General features: G+C 39.8%; 1 protein-coding gene and 1 pseudogene across 4 annotated transcripts in view; one reads left to right on the forward strand and one right to left on the reverse strand.

Annotated features, from left to right (window-relative positions):
- Kiaa1958 (KIAA1958 ortholog) overlaps positions 1–21,748 on the forward strand; it is a 165,395-nt gene that overhangs the window by 72,245 nt on the left and 71,402 nt on the right. For all 4 annotated transcript variants that reach the window (XM_008831135.3, XM_008831134.3, XM_029562532.1 and 1 more), the window contains one exon: positions 4,471–5,665. In XM_008831135.3, coding sequence (XP_008829357.1) covers positions 4,495–5,665 — 1,171 coding nt within the window. In that variant the 5' untranslated portion in view covers positions 4,471–4,494. The remainder of the gene's footprint in view (positions 1–4,470; positions 5,666–21,748) is intronic.
- Positions 11,187–11,573, reverse strand: LOC103732539 (annotated as a pseudogene).

Here is a 21,748-nt window from a genome sequence, read left to right on the forward strand (position 1 = left end):
ATGTAGACCAGAGATCTTGAACTCACAGAGATCTATCTGCCTCTGCCTCCCAAGTGCTGAGATTAAAAGCATGTGCCACCAAGCCCAGCTCTTTATTTTTTATGTGTATGAGTGTTGTGCCTGCATGTATATAAGTGCATCCATGTTGTGCAGTGCCCAGAAGTCAGAAGAGGGTGTTGGATCTCCTGGAATTAAAGTTGCAGATGGTTTTCAGCTGCCATGTGGGTGCTGGGATTGAAATATGTTTCTGAGTTTAACTTTAATAATGCATGGAATGTCTCTTGCTTAAGTTAACATGTGATGTAGTATTAATAACTTCAGAGCCTCATTTTCTAATTTAGGGTACTCATGTCATGCACATAAACTTGATCTCTTCTATCCAGGACTTCTTGAGTTTTAATATCATTTGGTAACTCTAATGCGGAGTGTCTGTTCAATCATGATCCATACTGGGTGTGGGAAAATACCAGGTGAAGTTATTTTGTTCTTGAAAATGTAGGAGAAAGCATTATCTTTCAGCATAGTACCTGTCATTTGGCTCCTGAAAGAAATCAGTAGAATCTAGGGAAATTATCAGACTTTTAGAAATATTTATCTTATTGAGTGAGTCTGTTTTGTTTTAAACTTAAAATATATTAAGTATATGGGTAATTAATGTGTAACTTGATTTAATCCATTTAATTATCCTATATATTCGTTAATTAAGCTCTCATAACTGCCAGTTAACATTGGTAACCAGGTTGACTTATTAATAGTAATATTGGAAAAAATTTGTTATGGTATTGAAGAAAAAGTTTCAGAGCCTCTTTATGAGATTGCTGGTGATTGTTAGAGTGGCGAAAGTGACATTATTACTATCTCTTTGTTTGGTTAAAGAGACAGGGTGTTACTATGCAGCCCCGATTGTCTTAGAACTCACTGTGTAGACCAAGCTAGCCTTAAACTCACAGAGATCTGCCTACCTCTGCATCAGTTGGTTCTTTTTTAAAAAAAGATTTATTTACTTTTATGAGTATGTCTATGTGTGCCTGCATGAGTTCATGTGCACGACATGAGTGAAAGTTCCCAGAGAGGCCAGAAGAGGACACTGGATCCCCAGGAATTGAAGTTACAGACTGTTGTGAGCCACCATATGGATGTTGGGAACTGAATGAACCTGAGTCATCTACAAGATCAGCAAGCGCGCTTAGGTGCTGACCCATCTCTCCAGTGTCTAAATGATATCTGTTTGTTTGTTTGTCAGTCTAGTGTGTGTGTGTGTGTGTGTGTGTGTTCGTTCTGAGTGTGCTGTGCCTACATATGAAGGTCAGAGGGAGTCTGTTTTGTGGGAGTCAGTTTTCTCTTTTTACCATGTTGATCCCAGGGATCAAACTCAAATCATCAGGCTTGGTAGCAAATGCTTTTACCCTCTGAGCCATCTTACCCCGCCCCTTTAGTTGGTTCTTTTTTTTTTTTTCTTAGTTGAATTTTTGAGAATTTCATGTAATATTTTTTTTATCATATTTAGACCTCCCTCCTCTATCTGCACTCCTCCATACCCCTCACCCAGTTTCATGCACTCAATTAAAAACTGAGTCTTCCTCTCCCATTAGCTACTGATTACCAATACTTCTTCAGCTAGGGCTGGGACTTCCTATCTACCTCCCCACTTCCATGCTGGGATTCTGTTTGGCTTGAGCTTGCATGGGTCTTATGTTGTAGCATCAAATCATGCTGTCACCATTGCTGAGAGTACATATGAGTAATTGCCCAGATGTCTGGAAAACTACGTCAGTGTGGTCATCTATCTCTGGCTCTTAAAATCTTTCTGCCCTCTTCTCCAATGATTCACTGAGCCTTGAGAGGCAGAGGTGTCATAGAAGCATCTTATTCAGGGATAAGTACTCTGCAGTCTCCTGTTCTCTGTACTTTGGTCAGTTGTGGGTCCCATAACATTCATGTTACTATTGCACCAGTGAGCATAGCCCTAGTTGTTGTAGATTGCAGGATTCGCAGCTGAGCAAGGTTGATGATTGCTTTTCTTTTCCAGTAGCACCTTCCAGCGCTGTGAAAGCCAGCCAGTCATAAAGGTTGATAATACTGCAGAATAAAGTGGATTAGTTTTGGTCAAATTTACAGTTTTATCTATTTGTCTTCTACTTATATTAATTATAACTTTTTGTGTGTGGTTGCAGGGCCTATTAAATCTATTGTACAGTAGCTTTTACCTGGATAATAGGTTCTTCTGCATTCTTTATGCAATTTTGTGCTTTGATTCTGTCATGTTTTACATATTTGAATGGTTGTAACATCAAATCATGGTGCCTTTTTTAAAAATTATTAATACAAGAATCAGTATTGATTTATATGTACTAAAAAGAATACAGTATGAACAGCATTTTCCAACTAATTAGAAGTTGAATGAGGTCACGTTAGATGACTACAGGCCCTAATGTAAGTTATAGATTCAAATACAAAAGGTAGTGAAATTGCATAACAATTCATGGAGATACAGTGTTTATTTAGCTTATTTCTAATGTGTTTATATTAATTATGTTATTACTATAATTAAAATGAAAACAAATGATAAAATATTTTGAAACAGAATTAAACACCTCCTAAGAATTTATCATGGAGTCCAGTCTGAGGAATTTTATTGGAAATGTGATACAGGTGTCAAAAACTAGAGATTAGTGGTTTCTAATTGAGTTTGACTGGATGTAACAAAAACCATACACTTGCTTAAATAATGTCAGGAGTTTGTCTCCCCTTATGAATAACAGGGGTTCCTCTTCTCCTCCATCCTGTGGTGCTCCGCCAGCATGTCTTTTTCCAGGCCATCAGAAAGGACAAAGAGCAGAGGCAGAACCTAGACAGATCTATTTCAAAGAGCTTTCCTGAGCCACCCAGTGACTTTCAGAACTGTGTCCTGGGGCCAGACCTATTACAAAGCAAGCTGGGAAATGTTGAAGCTGAGTGAGCACAGTGCTGTCCCAACAAATTGGGCCTCCATAAGGAAGAAGAGTGGATACAGTGTAGGCAAATAGACTGTCACACCAGTGAAATAGCTAGTGTGCCTTAATCACAAACACATCAACCAGTCTTTCTCTTTTATCTATATTTTTCTGTTATCCAAAATTGTATAAAAAGAAGGTAAGTTAAATAAATGCCTTAATGTTAGAGTATGAAGGAAATGTACAATCATGTCATTTTAGACTAAGAGTAACTTTCCTAAGGCTACAGATCATAGTTCCAGGCTTAGACTTTTGTTACTGAACCAGCCAGTGTTTTCTTCATTTACTGTGCTGTTCCACAAATTCTATTGCTCATGTATTGCAGATTGAGCATCCCTAATCTACAAATCCAAAATTCAAAATGCTCTGAAATAGAATTTGAACTTACCCACTATTGATGGCAGCTGCCAAGGACAGGACAGGAAATGAAGTCTCAAATGTGTGTTTTGGTATGACCACTTGACATCGTAGTTGCCTTTTTGCCTCCAGTGAAGCACTTTGACACTTATAGTGGTTGATAACTAGGGCAGACTGAACCACCATGAAGATCTTTATGCCTTCATGTCCAGTTCCCCAGGATCTAGCCTTTCCACTCAACTGCAGATTCCATATGCCCCTTTTCACTTTTCCCATCAATTAATTGTTTTGTTCTTACTTATAACTGAGCCAAGGATTTATAGCAAATGGTTCAAACTCCTCCCCATTGAGCAATGATTTAATCCTATTTTGTAGTTGCTTATCCTTGGGGGACCCTCAGAAGCTAGGATCCATAAGATAACTCCTTTTACCTCTATCTGTGGGATGAAAGGCAGTATTTTGGAATTTCTGATAGCTCCTGTAAGAGGACAAACTCAGTCTCGGCCGTTCCTCCTCACTCCTCTGTCTATAGCTTGCTCCCTTGGTAAGTCTACTTGTTCTTCCTTTTCTTCTAAGACTTTTGTCCTCAATTCCTAAATTTAGCTCCTCATTTTCTCCTTACATCTTCAGTTACCTTGTTTTCTAGTGCCCAGCAGAGGGTTGACTTTCCTGCTCTGACATTCATCCTACAATGGATCCAAACTTCTTTTTCAGCTCTGCCTCCAGTACTGAAGTTTATTAGAGGGTGACAATGGAAGTGGAGCCTCTTGGTTAATGCAAGTAGTGTACACATTTTATTAAGAGCTGGTTGAACCTCTCTGTCACTTTGAAAGGAAAATTTGCAATGACAAAAAGTAATCCTTTTTTTTTTTTTAATTGCTTCATTGTCTTCTTTTGTGCAGGTATTATTATAGGAATAAAGGAAACTAATGAAAATTTTCTCTAAATCCCATACTGTAAGTCAGTCTCTGTTTTTACTTTTCCAGTTCCTGTCCACATGCAGTGGTGGTATCTTGGTGCAGCTTTGACATGTATTTCTTGTAATTATAGTTGGAAGAAAGTAACTGTGATATGGGAATGTCCTGACTAGTAACTGCTTCTTTTAATTACTTCCTTTTAGGAAAGACACTGCTGATTCTGTAACATGGAGGACTGTCTTCATACCTCATCTGAGAATCTGTCCAAATTGGTCAGCTGGGCCCATAGCCATGGGACCATTTGCAGCCTCATTCCAAACCTGAAACACTTGCTTTCTGAAGGTTCCCATGGGAACCTAACTGCAATGTGGGGCTGTAGTGCTGGCCATGCTTACCACTGGCCTCTAACAGCTACTTGCAGAGCTGGGTCCCAAGAGAGGGTCTGTTTCCAGGACAACCGAAGTTTTAATTCTGATAGTCCCAGTATAATTGGGGTGCCTTCTGAGACGCAGACTAGCCCCGTGGAAAGGTACCCTGGGAGACCTGTGAAGGCAAAGCTGGACTGTAACCGGACCAGAGACTCTTGTGACTTCTCTTACTGCAGTGAGCCCTCTGAACTGGATGAAGGTGTGGAAGAGTATGAAGATGAAAACACACTGTTTGACATGGTTTGTGAGTCTTCTGTTACAGACGAGGATAGCGACTTTGAACCCCAAACCCAAAGGCCTCAAATTATTGCTCGCAAAAGGCCAGGAATCATTCCGTCTTCCGTCCATTCAAGCTCCCAGGGACAGATGATTGATGACTGTAGTAATGATGTCATCATCAAGAAAATCAAGCAAGAGATTCCTGAAGATTATTATATTGTGGCAAATGCTGAGCTGACTGGAGGAGTGGATGGACCAGCCCTTTCATTGACACAGATGGCAAAGCCCAAGCCTCAGACTCATGCTGGTCCCTCCTGTGTAGGGTCTGCTAAGCTGATTCCCCATGTAACATCTGCCATCAACACAGAGCTAGATCCACATATTATGTCAGCATCCCCCTCTGTGATCTCCAGACCAATCATCCCAAAGACCACTAGGGTGTCTCTGGCTTCACCAAACAGAGGACCCACTGGTGCCCATGGTTCCACCCAGCAGGTGGCCATGCAGATGCCTGTGAGCACATCCCATCCTAACAAACAGATCAGTATCCCTTTGTCTGCCCTGCAACTGCCTGGACAGGATGAGCAAGTTGCTTCGGAGGAGTTCCTGCCGCATTTGCCCAGCCAGGTCTCATCCTGTGAAGTAGCCCTTTCTCCCTCAGTTAACACAGAGCCTGAAGTGAGCTCCAGTCAGCAGCAGCCCCCTGTTGCTCCAACCATAACCACTGAGGCCACTGCACAGTGCATACCAGGTATGGAACATGAGGTGACTGTGAGTCCCTCATCCGCGTACCTTAAGAGAATTCTGCGCCGTTAGCGCTTGTAAAACCATTGGCTCAGTTTACTAGGATGCAATCTGTTTTCATTCTCAGGAAGATAGAGATAATGGAATATATTGTATTCAGGTGATACTATGAAGGAAATCCATCTTGAGGAAGGCCATCCATTCGATAGATGCACCTTAGGGCTGAGGAGGCAGTTGTTAAGATTGTGCTGTTGATAGCTTGTATAGTACATGGCCAAATTGAAGGTTCATGTCTGACCTTAAGCTGAACTTTATATAATAAGTATTCATTCATTCATTCATTCATTCATTCATTTATTATTCTTTGTCTTTTTGAGACAGGGTCTCCCTGTAGCCCCAGCTGTCCTGGAACTCACTATGTAGACCAGGCTGGCCTTGAAATCACAGAGATCTACCTGCCTCTGCCTCCCGAGTGCTGGGATTAAAGGCATGCGCTACCACGCCCGGCAGTAAGTTTATTTTTTAAAACAACAATTAATGCTCTCCCACTCCTGTTGGTATCAAGGGAGTTAGTTACTCTTTGAAGCCAAATGATGTCGAATAAAGTATTTGACAGTAGGCTTGTCTTCATTACTATTTATTTGGACCAATTTCATATTGCTATTCATTGTAGTTGGTATGGTAGCTTGAAATAGATTTTTTTAAAGAAGCAACAGATAACTTCTAAAACAAATATTTGATCCTGTCTCAGAATTTGTAAGAATCAGATAACACATCTTTCTGGAGTTCAGCAGCCTCACTGGAGCATGCCAAGAGGAGGAAGGAACTGCCACTGCTGCCCTTCAACATTCCAGTTCTCCTTCCTTCAGATTCATCGCTCATTTAGTCTAGGTCTTGTCATGTAAAGGGAGCTTGGGTGCATGATGCAGATCTGAAAGGCCACAAGTAGAAACATGGACAGGGTGACAGACATGGAGAATGCAGAAAGCCAAACACTGGCACATTTCAGCCATTCTCAAAAGAACTCTGTGTTTGGGGAAAAGCCTTCTTAAAAGGCTGAGTCATCTGTGCCTTTGGCCTGAAACTTCCTAGAATTCAGTTACTTTTTTTTTGTTTTGGTCTTTTTTGAGACAGGGTCTCCCAGTAGCCCCAGCTGGCCTGGAACAAATTCATTTACTTTTACAAACATGCTTTTTCAGTTTTAGTGTCAGCCCCAAATTCTCCAAAGGGAGCTTTGCATTTATTACTTTTCTAGCACAGTCAGTATATGTTAGTAATAACAAATATGCTAAAAATATTCATGTCCACTGGGCATGGTGGCACACGACTTTAATCTTAGCACTTGGAAGGCAGAGGCAGGTGGATCTCTGTGAGTTCAAGGGCAGCCTGGTCTACATAAGGAGAGTTCCAAGCCAGCTGGGGCTACAGGGAAACCTTGTCTCAAAAAGACAAAAACAAAAAAACCCCCCAAAATCATGTCATTTAGTTGCTGGTTGAAGATTGTACTTTTAAATTTGATTATTTTTCTTAAAATAACAGCTTTATTGAAGCATAATTCACATACCATAAAAGACACTTTTTTACCATGTGGGATTTGGTGGGTTTTGGTATTTCCATAGAGTTGGGTAGCTGTCACCAGTATCTAACCTCAGAACATCTCATCACCTCAGAAGGCCCGTATGCCTTAGCAGTTGCTCTTTTGTTCTCCCCAGTCCCTGTCAACCACTAATCCATTTTCTGCCTGTGAATTTATTCTGTATGTTTTGTATAAATGGAGTCATAGACTTTATAAAGCCTTTTGTGACTACCTTTTTTGATTTAGCATTATACTTTCAGGATTAATCTGTGTTGGAACTTTTTTTTCTTTTGCCAAGTAACATTCCTTTATAAATATGCCATATTTTATTTTTGTTTCCATCAGTTGATGGATATTTGGGTTTTTCCATCTTTTGTCTGTTTAATGCTACTGTGAACATTTATTTGCATGTTTTTGTGTATTTATATTTATTGTGTTTGGGCAACTGGGAATGGAATTGATGGGCCCAATGTAACTGTTTAAGTCTTTTGAGGCGCTGCTAAACTGTTTTCCAAAGCAGCTCCACGGTAAGTTGTACCACTGATACATAAAGGTTCCTATTTCTCTGTATTGTCGCCAACACATTATTTTCCATGTTAAAAGAAAAAAAAACCACTGCTGGGGCTGGAGAGATGGCTCAGTGGTTAAGAGCACTGATGACCCGGGTGGGTTAGATTCCCAGCACCCACATGGTGGCTAACAACCATCTGTAACTCCCGTTCCAGGGGATCCCATGCCTTCTTCTGACCTCCATGGGCATTGCATGACATGGGTGCACTTATACACTTGCAGGCAGTACACTCATACACATAAAATAAAAATAATAAATAAAATATTTTTAAAAACTCATTGCTGGAGCCAGGCATGGTGGTGCACGCCTGTAGTCCCAGCACTTGGGAGGCAGAGGCAGGTGGATCTCTGTGAGTTCAAGGCCAGCCTGGTCTGCATAATGAGTTCCAAGCCAGCTGGGGCTTCAGGGAAACCCTTTTTCAAAAAGACCAAAAAAAAAAAAAAAACAAAAAACTCATTGCTGGGCTGGAGAGATGGCTCAGCAGTTAAGAACACTGGCTGTGCTTGCAGAAGACCTGGGTTCGTATCCCAGCACCCACATGGCAGCCAACAACTGTTCATAATTCCAGTTCCAGGGGATCCAACAGCCTCTTCTGTCCTCTGCGGGCATTGCGACACAGATACACTTACCGACATGCAGACAATACACGCATAGACATAAAATAAAATAATAAATATTTTTTAAAAAATCTCATTGCTGTACTCTTGGTGTATAAAGTAGACTTTCATTATGATTTTACTTGAATTATCCTAGTAACTAATGATACTGGGCATTTTTGCATGTTCTTATTGGACATTAATTTGTTCTTTTGGAAAATGTTCAGATTTTCAGGCCTGGTACTTGCTATGTAGACCAGGCTGGCTTCAAACTCACAGAGATCTGCCTGCCTCTGCCTCCCAAGTGCTGGGATAAAGGTATGCGCCACCACACCCAGCTTTTTTTAAGGGTTTTTAAAACAAAACAAAAAAAACCCCAAAACTTTTATTTGTGTGTGTGTGTGTGTGTGTGCGTGTGTGTGTGTGTGTGTATGTGTACACATACATGCACTGGTCTGTTTAGGTCACGTACCATGAATGAAGTTTGAAAGACTGGAGGTTGCTCTGGGTGAGTCAATGAGGAGTGATTGAATGAGTGAGCAGACATCAGACATTGCTACACTCTTCTGTTGATGATATATTTTGTACACTCAGGCAATAGTCAACTCATTTTAAAAAGTTCTTTGGTGAAAAATTAGCCTTAGCTTACTGTTAATTTTTTTACTTAATAAATTTAATTTTTATTTTTTTTTACTTTTTGGCTCTTGTAATAACTTTTACTTTAAAATGCAATTCATTCTACATCTGTGTACAGATGCTTTATTAAATGTTTTATTATCCTTATTCTATGAGCTTTTTTTCTATAAAATTTTTTAGCATTTAAGCTGTTTAAGAGCCAAGACACAGACTCTCACATCAGCCTGGGCCTTCACAGTCAGGATCATCATCAGTATTACTCTCTTTTTTAGTTCCACACCTTGTCTCACTGGAAGATCTTCAGGGTCCAAAACACTCGGAGCTGCCATCGGAGACAGTAGCATCTTTGTAATAACAGTCGAAGAACCTGCCCAAGGCTGTTTTAGTTAACTTATTGTATTTATGAGTAGGTGTACACTCTAAAATAGTTAGAAGGTAGTTTAGTATAGTAAGCACATAAGCAGTATTCTCATCACCAAGTATTACTGGTGGTTATTATGCATACATAACTGCTCACTCTATTCTTAGAGGTTTGTCTGCACTGGCCTCACTGCAGACACCCACATGCTACACTGTGCTGTGATTCTGTGATGGGTGTGATGACATTTAGTGAGAAATGTTCCCTTTCTGTTGCCATCATATGAGACTACTGTTATGTGTAGTCTGTCATTGGCTGAAAAGTTGATATGTGATGCATGAGTGTATTAGAAAGAGTCTGCCATGTATTTTAAAAGTACATTAGGGTCTGATTTTGTCGGTGCCATTTTAGGAAGTAGAGAGTTCCCTAAATGTCTGTGGTGACTCTTTCAGTGTCTTTTTAATTTGTATCCTTCCTGCCTTTGGTGTTTTGTTTAGGAAGTCCTTTCCTACCTTAAGATCAGATAAATAGTTATCTCAGAGGTCTGGTAAAGCCCCGCAGTAGAGCTAGATTAAATCCCTGGCATTCCCAAAGATTAAAAACACTTTAAAAAAAATAGTTATCTCTGTTTTCCTCTGGTTCTTTTATGTTTTTATTTTCCCTTTTCTCCTTCTCTTTTTCTTTTTGGACATTTAACTCCAAATTAGAATCTATTTGGGGTGGGATTTTATGTCATTATTTTTGCAAGATACTAGAATAATTATTCAATAATTCCCCATTGTCCAGGGAATTACTGTGTCACATTTCTGTTTACAATTAGGTTTTTTTCTAGTTTTCACTTTTTAAAATTTATTTCTTTATATGTTTTCTTCTGATTTTTACCATTTATATATATTTTATACAAAACAATACATTCAGAGAGAATGAATGAAGGAATGAATCATTGATCTTCTTTTGAAAAATTACTGGTGTAAAATTGAGTTCAATGAGTCTTTAAAAATTGATAAAGGTTGCTGGGCGCGGTGGCTCACGCCTTTAATCCCAGCACTTGGGAGGCAGAAGCAGGTGGATCTTTGTGAGTTTGAGGCCAGCCTGGTCTACATAATAAGTTCCAGGACAGCTGGGGCTACAAGGAGACTCTGTCTCAAAAAGACCAAAAAAAAAAAAAAAAGATAAAGGTATGTGTTACTTCCTGTTATTTGGGTAATGTTGACACAATAGATAATGACTTCTTTGTGAGAACCAGAAGCTCTGAGTTAATATCAAAGGCAGGAATTAATTGCCTTACAGGCCAACTATAGATCTTGCACAAGCATTCATCCTGGTTCAAAAGTCATCTAGTTCTCTCTTGTCATTTGCCACCTTGGCTTCTTCAATGCATGTCTGCTTCACCTAGAATACTTGATTCCTATATGGAGCAGAGTTGGCTGTGCTGCCTGGTGTCCTGTCTGATGGTAGATAGAGCCCATATCATAGCACTTGTACCAACCTCTGAACCAGTCTTAGGAGCATCAGGCCCAACCCCTGAATAGTATTGAGTTCAGTCCTATGCTGACCACATACCTAGAGTTAGGATGAGGGGTATGGGATAAGCGTGTTCTTCAAGAATATTCCAAGTTCTGTACTTGAGAGGGGTAGCAGACAGAGATGCCAACTACTATCTATGTATTTACTCGTTTATTTTCATAGTACAATATTTTATAACAGCTGCTGAAAACACTACGTAACACAGACAATACGATACACAACTGCGGCTGGGCTTAACAGGGAAACACGGCAGAGGCCACAGGCCTATACCAAGAGTCTCTCAGTGGACTGCTGAATGGACTGGATCTGCTGCTTTAGCTGAGAGCCTTCTTTGATGATGACAGAACAGGTGATGACAGGCCTGCAGACCCCACAGGCCCGTCTTAGGGCCTGCTTGGAGTACACAAACACATAGGGAACATTCTTGTCTTCACACAGCAGCGGGAGGTGCAGGATAATCTCCAAGGGCTCAGCATCTGCCGCCATCACAATGAACTCAGAAATGCCTCTGTTGAGGGTTTTGGTGGCCTCATTTGCGCCTTTCTCAAGCTGCTTATAGTTACGTGACTGCTGAACAAGGTCCAGTAATTTCTTGGTGAAGTGGGCATCTGCAAGGGGATAGGCCTTTGGATCAACATCAGCCTCCATCATGGCTGCAGTTCACCTGCCTCGCTGAGACCCAACCATAGCCTGCCACTGACAGGCCCAGCACAGTGCAGAAAGCGGAGCGGAAGTTTGCTAACTACTATTTATGTGCAATGAATTGTTAGTCTTTGTATGTGCAGACAGAAAATGTTGTTATGTCTGTCATTCAGAGATATACCGGAACAGTGTTCTAATATAAAGGATAGAAAGAGAGATAAACATGTGTACTTATATGTACACATACATGTACATATACATGCACTATTTTGCACATTTCCTTCTTTGATAAGGTATGTATGCCTCTCTTTATAAAAAGGAACAAGACTAAACTTTGCTTTCTTAGCCATACCTTTCCCCATAATTCCTTGCAGGCAGACATGAGACATAGGCTTTGAAAAGTAAGAGACAGAGTAGAAACATTCAAGCTCTTGTTTTGCCATCATTTTCCTCCTTCTCATGAAAGAGTACCCACCTGAGGACTGTGTGGCAGGCAGTCTGGGCTGAGAAATAGAGGCTGGCTATGCAGAATGTAGAATGAGGTGTGTCCTGCTGACTTGTGACCACATTTGCAAAGTAGTGATAATGTCTGTCTCAAGTTGTTATTGTAAAGACTAAATGCAGAAAACAGGTGAAACACTAAGGAGAGGGCCAGCATCTGAGAGACATAAAGCACACACATCATCCCACCACTGTTAGTGTATTTATTTTCATTGTCATCATTATTAGATTGTTCTGTGTACTTTTTTAATTTTTAAAATTATTTTTATTATGTGTATGCTCGTATTGCTTGCATGTAGGTAAATGCACCCGTGTCGTGCAATGCCTGTGGAGGACAGAAGAGGCTGTCGAATTCCCCGGAACTGGAGTTACAGACAGTTGTTAGTTGCCATGTGAGTTCATCAGTCTTCTGCAAGAATAGCCAGTGTTCTTAACTGCTGAGCCATCTCTTCAACCCCACATAGTCTTAAGAATTCAATTTTTAAGGGCCTTCCCTAGAGAAACTTCATAGGTACATAAAAGGAGGTTTTTGCAAAGGTATACATTGTAACTTGGTACTTGGAAACAAGGAAAAAAAATCAGTTAACTTCAATGCTTATCAATAGAGAGTTGGATTAAAAAAATTGTTAATATGTTTTTCCATACAATATATAAATTATCCAGATCTACATTTATTAATGGAGATAAGTCTGGGGGAAAAAGTAACTGAATATTGTATATTTGAGTATCATACATGTGTGTGTGATATACATGCATACATGTTTGTGTGTATGTGTGTGTGGCCTCCAGTGTCTTTCTCAGTTGCTCTGTACCTTTCTTTTTTTTTTGAGACAAGATCTTTACTGAGGGGCTGGAGAGATGGCTCAATGGTTAAGAACACTGGTTGTTCTTGCAGAAGACCCAGGTTCGAATCCCAGCACCACATGGCAGCTAACAACTATCTGTGATTCCAGTCCCAGGGGATCCGACAGCCTCTTCTGACCTCTGTGGGCATTGCATGACACAGGTGTACTTACCTACATGCAGGCAATACACGAATACAAGTAAAATAAAAATAATAAATAAAATTTTTTTTAAGTTTAAAACAAATATTAAAAAAATATGTATTTACTGAACCTGGAGCTCACGGATTAGCAAGACTAGTTGGCCAGCCATCTTCAGGGATCCTCCTGTCTTCACTTCCTCAGGACTAGGAATATAGCAGCCCTGCATTCCTGGCTTGCTATTGGATGCTAGGCGTCTGAACTTGGGTCTTCATGCTAAACAATTTACCAACTGAGCCATTTCCTAGGCCCCATATTATATCTTTAAAAAAACATGAACATTATTATGTTTTATATGTTATACACATGCAAGCACACACTTAAGAAACATGGACAAGGGGCTGGAGAGATGGCTCTGTAGTTAAGAGCACTGGCTGCTCTTTCAGAGGACCCAGGGTTTGATACCCAGCACCCACGTGGTGGCTAACAACTGTCTGTAACTCCAGTTCCAAGGGAATCCAATGCCCTCTTCTGATCTTGGTGGGCATTGATGTAAAATTAAAATAATAAAATATTAAAAAAGAAACATGGGCAAACGCGGACTGAGAGGAGACACATCAGATACATGGCATTTGTTGCCTTTAGGGGAAAGGAGGACTGCACAATCTAATAACCTTTTTTTTTTTTTTTTTTTTTTTTTTTTTTTTTTTTTTTTTTTTACTCCCTGTAGCCCCAACTGACCTGGAACTCACTATGTAGACCAGGCTGGCCTTGAACTCACAGAGATCTGCCTGTCTGTGCCTCCCAAGTGCTAGGATTAAAGGCTCACCATGCCTGGCTAGTTGTATCTTATAACCTTTGCTTTAAAAAAATACAGTAAACAAATGTGAAAGATGGGAACATGAGTTTATATTAACAAGAGGGAGGCTTAAACACAATTGTGGTAGGTGGTACTCTAGACACACAGCTGCTGGGATTCAGATCTCAGCTCTGACCTTTCCTCTCTGACTGCTTTTGACCAATGGCTTAGCTTTCTATTCTAAAGTGAGATAGCATATCTATAATCTGTAGGGTTGGTACAAAATTTTATTAGTTTTCTTATATAGCACCCTCTGGTTCATGGTAAACAAAGTTTAGTATTCTGCATACTTTTGTATGTTTTAAAATGTGATTACTTGCCAGGCGTGGTAGCACACGCCTTTAATCCCAGCACTCGGGAGGCAGAGGCAGGCGGATCTCTGTGAGTTCAAGGCCAGCCTGGTCTACATAGTGAGTTCTAGGCCACCTGGGGCTACAGGGAGACCCTGTCTCAAAAAGGCCAAAAAAAAAAAAAAAACAAAAAACCAAAACCAAATGTGATTACTTTTATTTTTACTGTTTGGTATATGTATGTGGTATATGCACATGTGTATACAAGTGCATACCAGGCACACTCAGAGGCCAAAGGAAAGTGTAGGGCTTCCTGTTGTAAAAATGTGCATCCCTTTAAAATACAGATCATGGCCAGGCATGGTGGCTCATGCCTTTAATCCCAGAACTCAGGAGGCAGAGGCAGGCTGATCTCTGAGTTCAAGGCCATCCTGCTCTACATAGTGAGTTCCAGGACAGCTGGGGCTACAGGGAGACCCTGTCTCAAAAAGACCAAACAAAAAAATAATAAAATAAAGATCATGAAACATAAGTACAGATTTGAAATATTTAATATTATGACATTATTATAATTATTACTAAATGTGAAGGAAATTTTTATAAAAATCAAACTTCTCTCCTGTTGTCTCCTAGTGTAGTTATTTATAAGTAAAGAATTCAAGAATTGTCCTTACAGATTTCAACACTGTGACTTTCTTTCTATGATTGTAATGAGATTCTGTCATGAGAACATCTTTTTTTTTTTTTTTTGGTCTTTTTGAGACACGGTCTCCTTGTAGCCCCAGCTGTCCTGGAACTCACTATCTAGACCAGGCTGGCCTTGAACTCACAAAGATCTACCTGCCTCTGCCTCCCGAGTGCTGGGATTAAAGGTGTGCGCTACCACGCCCAGCCAAACTCTTTTTTCAAGACAACTATATGACAGGCATTTGTGCTGAAGTGATGAAAGATCAAAAATGAATTTTAAATTCCCTCTCTCTAGGGATAATATTATTTAAAGGGAGCAGACAGACCAACAACTTTCAGTGCCTAAAATGTAGTGAAATTCATATGTGGAAACAGTTGACTCATCCTTCAAGAACACATGGAAGAGCATTCAAGTATACCCACCCTAAACAGAGAAACTAGGGCATGGACACATGAAGAATATGGAAATGGGAGTTGCATGTGACTTGAGAGCAGGGAGATAGGAAAGTGACTTTCGGAAAGACAAGCTGAGGTTACTAGTGAAAGCTGGGCATGTGGTGTCACAAATGCCCTACATAGGAAGGAGAGGGGTATAGTGCATTATTAAGAAGATCGTGTTTTAGGGGTATCATAGTAATCCAGGTAAGAATAACTGCTCACATACCACAACAGTGAATGGAATTGGAAAGGAGGAGACGGGTCAGTGCTCAGGTGCAGTGCTTAGAAATCTCTGGGGATCTTTGTTGCCACCTGCACATTCTCTGATTAAAGGCACAACACTGTTGTAGGAAATACCAAAGAGTCTTCAGGACACAGAATCTACAGGAACGCAGAAATCTACAGTGAAATCATGTGAAGTCTTCTCTGTGTACTGGAGTTCTGAAGCGGGCCATGACCATTCATTCACCTGTTAGTTCAACAAATACCCACTGGAAGCCTACAACATACTAAGTTCAGATTGGGAGACGTAGACATGTAACTGCTGCTTACAGTAATGGAAGAGAGAGATATCTCAAGTCTGGCCCTCTCAAAATAGCCCAGTTAACCAGTTGGCATGGTGGCTTATGCCTGTAATCCCAGCATTTGAGAGACTGAGCTCAAATCAAGAACAGTTTGGACTACATAGCAAATCCCTATCTCAGAAAAAGAAAGAGGGAGGAAGGAATGAGTGAATGAATGAATGAGTTCAGGACTCTGGAGCTGGCTCAGCAGTTAAGAGCACTGGCTGTTCTTGCAGAGACACCTTGATTTGTGGTTCCCAGCACCCATGTGGCAGCTAACAACCATCCATAACTCCAGTTCCAAGGGATCTGATGCACTTTTCTGGCCTCCAAAGACACTGCATGCATGCTGTGTACTTATCTATATGCAGGCAAAGACAATCATAAATATAAAATACAAATAAATTCTCTTAACAAAACTGTGTTTCAAGTATTTGTCAAAGTGAGATGTTAATCAACCTGAATGACTTTGAAAGAGTAAACTGGTTGCCTTAGATAACACATTTGTTAGGACTGTTGGTGGGATGTTGTGTGACCAGCAGTGGGTGCCTAGATGAACAATTAAGCCACAGTGACAAATGAAAGCCAAGTCTTTCTTAGCTGAAAATTGAAAGTGCAGAAGCTACAGGCAATGTGTTCCACATAATTTATTCAAAAATGCCTGCTGCTCCGCTGCAGATAGCAAGCAGAGTTCTATTAAAATGATTTTGCTTGTTTTTGCAGACAACTGGTAACCTAGTTTTAAGAATTAAAATATAACCATTTACTAGTTTTCTAGAAGGCAAAAGTAGAAAGATACACTAATTGCTCTCTGTGGTACAAATGCATAGGTTTGCGAGAAATTATGGGTTTGTGGGGGTTTTCTTTTTTTCTTTTCTTTTCTTTTTTTTTTTTTTTTTTTTTTTTTTTTCAGGGTCTCACTTTGTAGCCCTAGCTAGACTGCAATTCTCTATGTATACCTGGCTGACCTCAAACTCACAGAGATCCTCCTGCATCTGCCGCTACGCGCTGGGATAAAATGCCTGTGCCTGACTAGCAGGGTCTCCTTGTAGCCCCAGCTGTCCTGGAACTCACTATGTTTCAATGGCTTTTTTCATGCTTGTGCATCCTTTTTAAAATAACATTTGTCTAGTACTCACAAGAAAATCTTCCCAATTGGCTTTTTATTTCTTTAAAATAAAAGCATTTTCAGATTACACCAATGAAATGAAAAGTAAAAATCCATCATTTACATATATTTAAAGTTCACCTACAGACCCCCGAGGAGACTTACAGATATGCAGAATACATCCATACTTTCAGAATACATCCACGCTTGCAAAAGTCACCCAAGTACAGCAAACCCGGAAATAGCTAAAAGCCCCATTGAGAGAGAGAGAGAGAGAGAGAGAGAGAGAGAGAGAGAGAGAGAGACTGACTAAGAAAGATAGAAAACGAAGTTGTTGGGGCTGGAGAGATGGCTCAGCAGTTGAGAGCACTGACTGCTCTTGCAGAGGACCTGGGTTCGATTCCCAGACCCACATGGCAGCTACAAACTGTCCTTAACTCCAGTTCTAGGGGAATCTGAAGCCTTCTTCTGACCTCCGTGGCACTGTACGACATGGGTGCACTCACATGCAGGAAATACATTCATACACATAAAATAAAAATAAATATATTTTTAAAAAAGCGAAGTTGGCAGAAAAAAGTGATGGGGAGATATGGGAGGTGTTGGAAGGGAGGGAGTGGGTGTGGATTTGACCAAAACCCCTTATATGCATGAATGAAATTCTCAAAGTTTTTTTTAAATTTAAAAGTAAGGAATAATTTTCTTTAAAGTTTTCTGATTTTTATTTTATATGTGTGAGTGTTTTGCCTGTCTATGTAAGTATATTCGTGTCATGTAATGCCCTCGAAGGCCAGAAGAGAGCATCAGATCCCCTGGAACTGGAGTTATGGAGGCTTGTTAGCTGCTGTGTGGGTGCTGGGAACTGAACTGGTCTTCTGCAAGAGCAGTCAGTGCTAAGTCATCTCTCTAACCCCTCAAAATGTAAATTTCTTTAGTGAATTTGTATTTGACTGAGACTCCCTAGGAAACTAGGAACCAGTTCAGAACTGGAAAAGCTTTGACCTTGTTTTTTTCACCTTGTCATCCAGTTCTTATGGTCTAAAAAGATGATGTGATCTACGACCCCAGGGAAGGCACCTTGGGTCTCAGCAGGCATGCAGAAACAGGTGACCCACTTCAGTGCAGGCCCAGTGGTCATTTCTCTTTCTCTCTTGATCTCATTTAAGTAAATAATGGCTTGTGTCTCCCAAAAAGCATAGTGGAACCAAAAGTAGTATTTATAGAGCATAGCTAAAATGAAAAATGATGCTTTAATGTCTCCAAGGCAATCTTCAGCTTTTTTAAAGGTAAGAACAGTAATCAGATCTACAGTCAGGTAAATGTGATATAATGATCGATGCCCTTGGCTGGTTTATTGATTGGTAAAACACAGAAATCTGATCCTCTCTTAAAATCCATTGCATGGCTTTCTTAGGCAAAAACATTAATTTTTATTGCCTTTTCAATTTTCTTTATTACATAGAATGCAATAAAGTAGTGGTGTTGAACAGGAACGCTTTCCTGAACTCTCTTCACCATCATCTCAGTTCTTCAAAGGAAACTTCTTTTGAACCTTTTTAAAATCTTCAATTCTTCCCAACTTATGAACAAATTGCACATATCTCTTTTTATTGATTAGAAAATTATATCCATAGAGTCAGTTATATGAGGTAAGAATTTGATTCATTTTCATTAGCCTTCTAATATTTAACTATTAGATTATTAAGATACATAAGTAGGCAATAAAAATTATAACTAATGAAAAGGAAATAAATCCTCTGCCTATGGATGAAACTATTAGTGTCTCTATGTCTTTCTCCTGTTCTTCCTTTTTCTTAGAATCCTGTCTTTACAAGTTTATCAGCAGTATGAGTCTTTTCTACTTTATCTGTAGGTTGACTCAATAATCAAAATCATTAATACTTTTAATGTTATTTTGATAATACAAATATTCTCCTTAGTTATTAGTGTTCTAAGATTGCATTTCTTTCAGTGTGGATGAACTTCAGCTCTAGGACATTCCAAGGAGAATGTTTGTAAAGGTTACTGTGTGGATAAATGACTTAACCTATGTAAATAATTTAGGATGCTACCTGGTAAGAGAGTCATCCTTTTTTTTTTTTTTTTTTTTTTTTTTTTTTTTGGTCTTTTTGAGGCAGGGTCTCCCTGTAGGAGCCTGGAACTTGTTACGTAGACCAAGCTGCCCTTGAATTCACAGAGATCCACCTGCCTCTGCCTCCCAAGTACTGGGATTAAAGGTGTGTGCCACCATGCCCAGCTGAGAGTCACTTTTCAATACTCATGATCCAGTATTATTATTAGTTTTGTATTTAATTGCATCTCAAATGTAATTGAAGGCTAGAGAGATGGTTAAGTGGTTAAGAGCAGTTACTGCTCTTGTAGAAGACCTGGGTTTGGTTTCTAGCACCCACATGGTGGCTAACAACTACCTGTAACTCCAGTTCCTGGGAATGCAGTGCCCTCTTCCTTGGGCATTTGAACATATGTGGTGATGAATTCACACAGGCATGTACACACACATAAATTTAAAAAAAAAAGTGTTTTTTAAATTATTTTTAAAATTTTTGATTGATTTTTTTTTTATGTGTTATGAATGTTTCACCTGTATGTATGCAAGTACACCACATGCTTCCTTGTGGGTGCTGGGAACTGAAGCTCAGTCCTCTGCAAGAGAAGCCAGTGCTCTTAACTGCTGAACCATCTCTCCAACCCCCAAGAATTTTAATTAGAACTTTTTAGTTATTGTCTGTTCTTGAATTTAGTTATCTTCTGCTCCTTCAGTTTTTCTGTCTCTTTTTCTCATTTTTGTCCTTAATAACCCTGATTGCACTTGATGCTTTGCTTGCTTATTAGTTCATATTTAAGAAAGAGGGACAGGGCCGGGTGTGGTGGCACACCCCTTTAATCCCAGCACTTGGGAGGCAGAGGCAGGAGGATCTCTGTGAGTTCAAGGCCAGTCTGGTCTACATAGTGAGTTTCAGGACAGCTGGGGCTGCAGGGAGACCCTGTCTCAAAAAAACAAAAACAAAAACAAAAAAAAGAAGGACAGAAGTCCAGGGTTGATCCTCCCTGCTGTTTTGTAAATAGGTTTGTTTTTGTTTCCCCAAGGTCCTTTTTTCCTGGGTGAACCCCAGGATGGGCTGTGTTGATAGGCAGCAGGGCTCTGGTTCCTGGAGCAGGAGGAGAGCTGGTGGAAGTTTTGGGCACCCATATCTGTGCTAAAGGTCATGCTCTCCCCCCACACACACTTTTTTCTGGAAGGGTCACGTGGGACAGTGGAGAGGTGCTGGCTGGTACAGCTATTATATATCTGTCATTAGTTCCCTGGGTTCACCTCTGCTTCTTACTGCCACCGTCTCTCACTGATCCCAGAAGTCAGCTCAGTACTTGATAAGTGGATTTTTTTTTTAATTTTTTTAAAAATTTTATGTGTATGAATGTATTACCTGCATGTAGGTAAGTGCACCCATGTCGTGCAATGCCCACGGAGGACAGAAGAGGCTATTGGATCCCCTGGAGCTGGAGTTATGGACAGTTGTTAGCTGCCATGTGGGTGCTGGGATTCAGACCCAGGTCTTCTGCCAGAGCAACCAGTGTTCTTAACCGCTGAGCCACCTCTCCAGCTCCAATAAGTGGATTTTTTTTTTTTTTTTTAAGGAATGCAGCTGTCATATTAGAAGAATTCTACCTTCAAAGTTAAGCATACAGATTAGATCCTGTCAAACTTTAACACTTTCTGTGTGACTTCAGGAAAGTTACCTTAACCGTTTTGTCTCAGTTTTATCATCTATGAAATAAGGAAAATGATAGTGTGCTCTAATAGAGTTTGTGAGGAACAATGAATTAATGAAACAGCACATAGAGGAAGTACCTGATACACACTAAATGTGTGGAATGTATTTGCTGTTAATCCTATAAACACTTTGGTGTAAGGACTGGGATTTGGGTGTGGTTCATGGGTAGAGCACTTTGCCAGCATGAAGGAGACCCTGGGTTTAATCCTCAGCACCGCAAAAGAGAGAAAGAAAACAGAAAAATAAAAGACAGAAAAAGAAACTTTGGTAGTAATGTATATTGGGAATTGAAGTTTTCCTATGTTACCTAACTCAGTGTTAAACAAAAAAAATACAGTAAGATGACACCATAGAAGAGAGTAGAGTAGTCTGTTTAAAATGGTAGCAAAATCTACAAAATCCCCTTATAGGAACAACTGACTGGATCTCAGGTATAGAAAACTATGTAATAGTTAAAAAAATTCAGTTATTAAAGAAAACAAAAAGTTATGTATATCTGTATGTACTGAAATGGACTATGCATATTTTGCCCATACTGTACAAAAAATGGTAGAGCTATATATAAAATATCCTATTTTTATTAATTTGTGTGTATATACGCACACAGATGTAGACACACTTGTATGTTTGTGCATGTGCAGAAGCCAGAGGTTGACTTTGGCTATCTCTGTCATGCTCCATCTTATTTTTTGTGAGACACGATCTCTTACTGAACTTGGAGCTTGCAATTTTTTTTTTTTTAAGAACTGTGGGCTTTTTTTTAAATTATTTATTTAATGACCATATAATTAGAAGAAGCATTTCATTACAACAGCATTGACATATTCAAAAACAATTTCCAGAGCTAAGATGCATCACTTTCAAAATTGGCTGTAAATTTTTAGGTTTACAAGTTGAATTGATACAGTTCTACAATATTGTACTCCGTATAACCCCTATAAGACATAAAATTAAATGAGGT

This window comes from Nannospalax galili, unplaced genomic scaffold (genome assembly GCF_000622305.1).
Source record: "Nannospalax galili isolate Female #2095 unplaced genomic scaffold, S.galili_v1.0 scaffold1255, whole genome shotgun sequence".
NCBI classification, from domain to species: Eukaryota; Metazoa; Chordata; class Mammalia; order Rodentia; family Spalacidae; genus Nannospalax; species Nannospalax galili.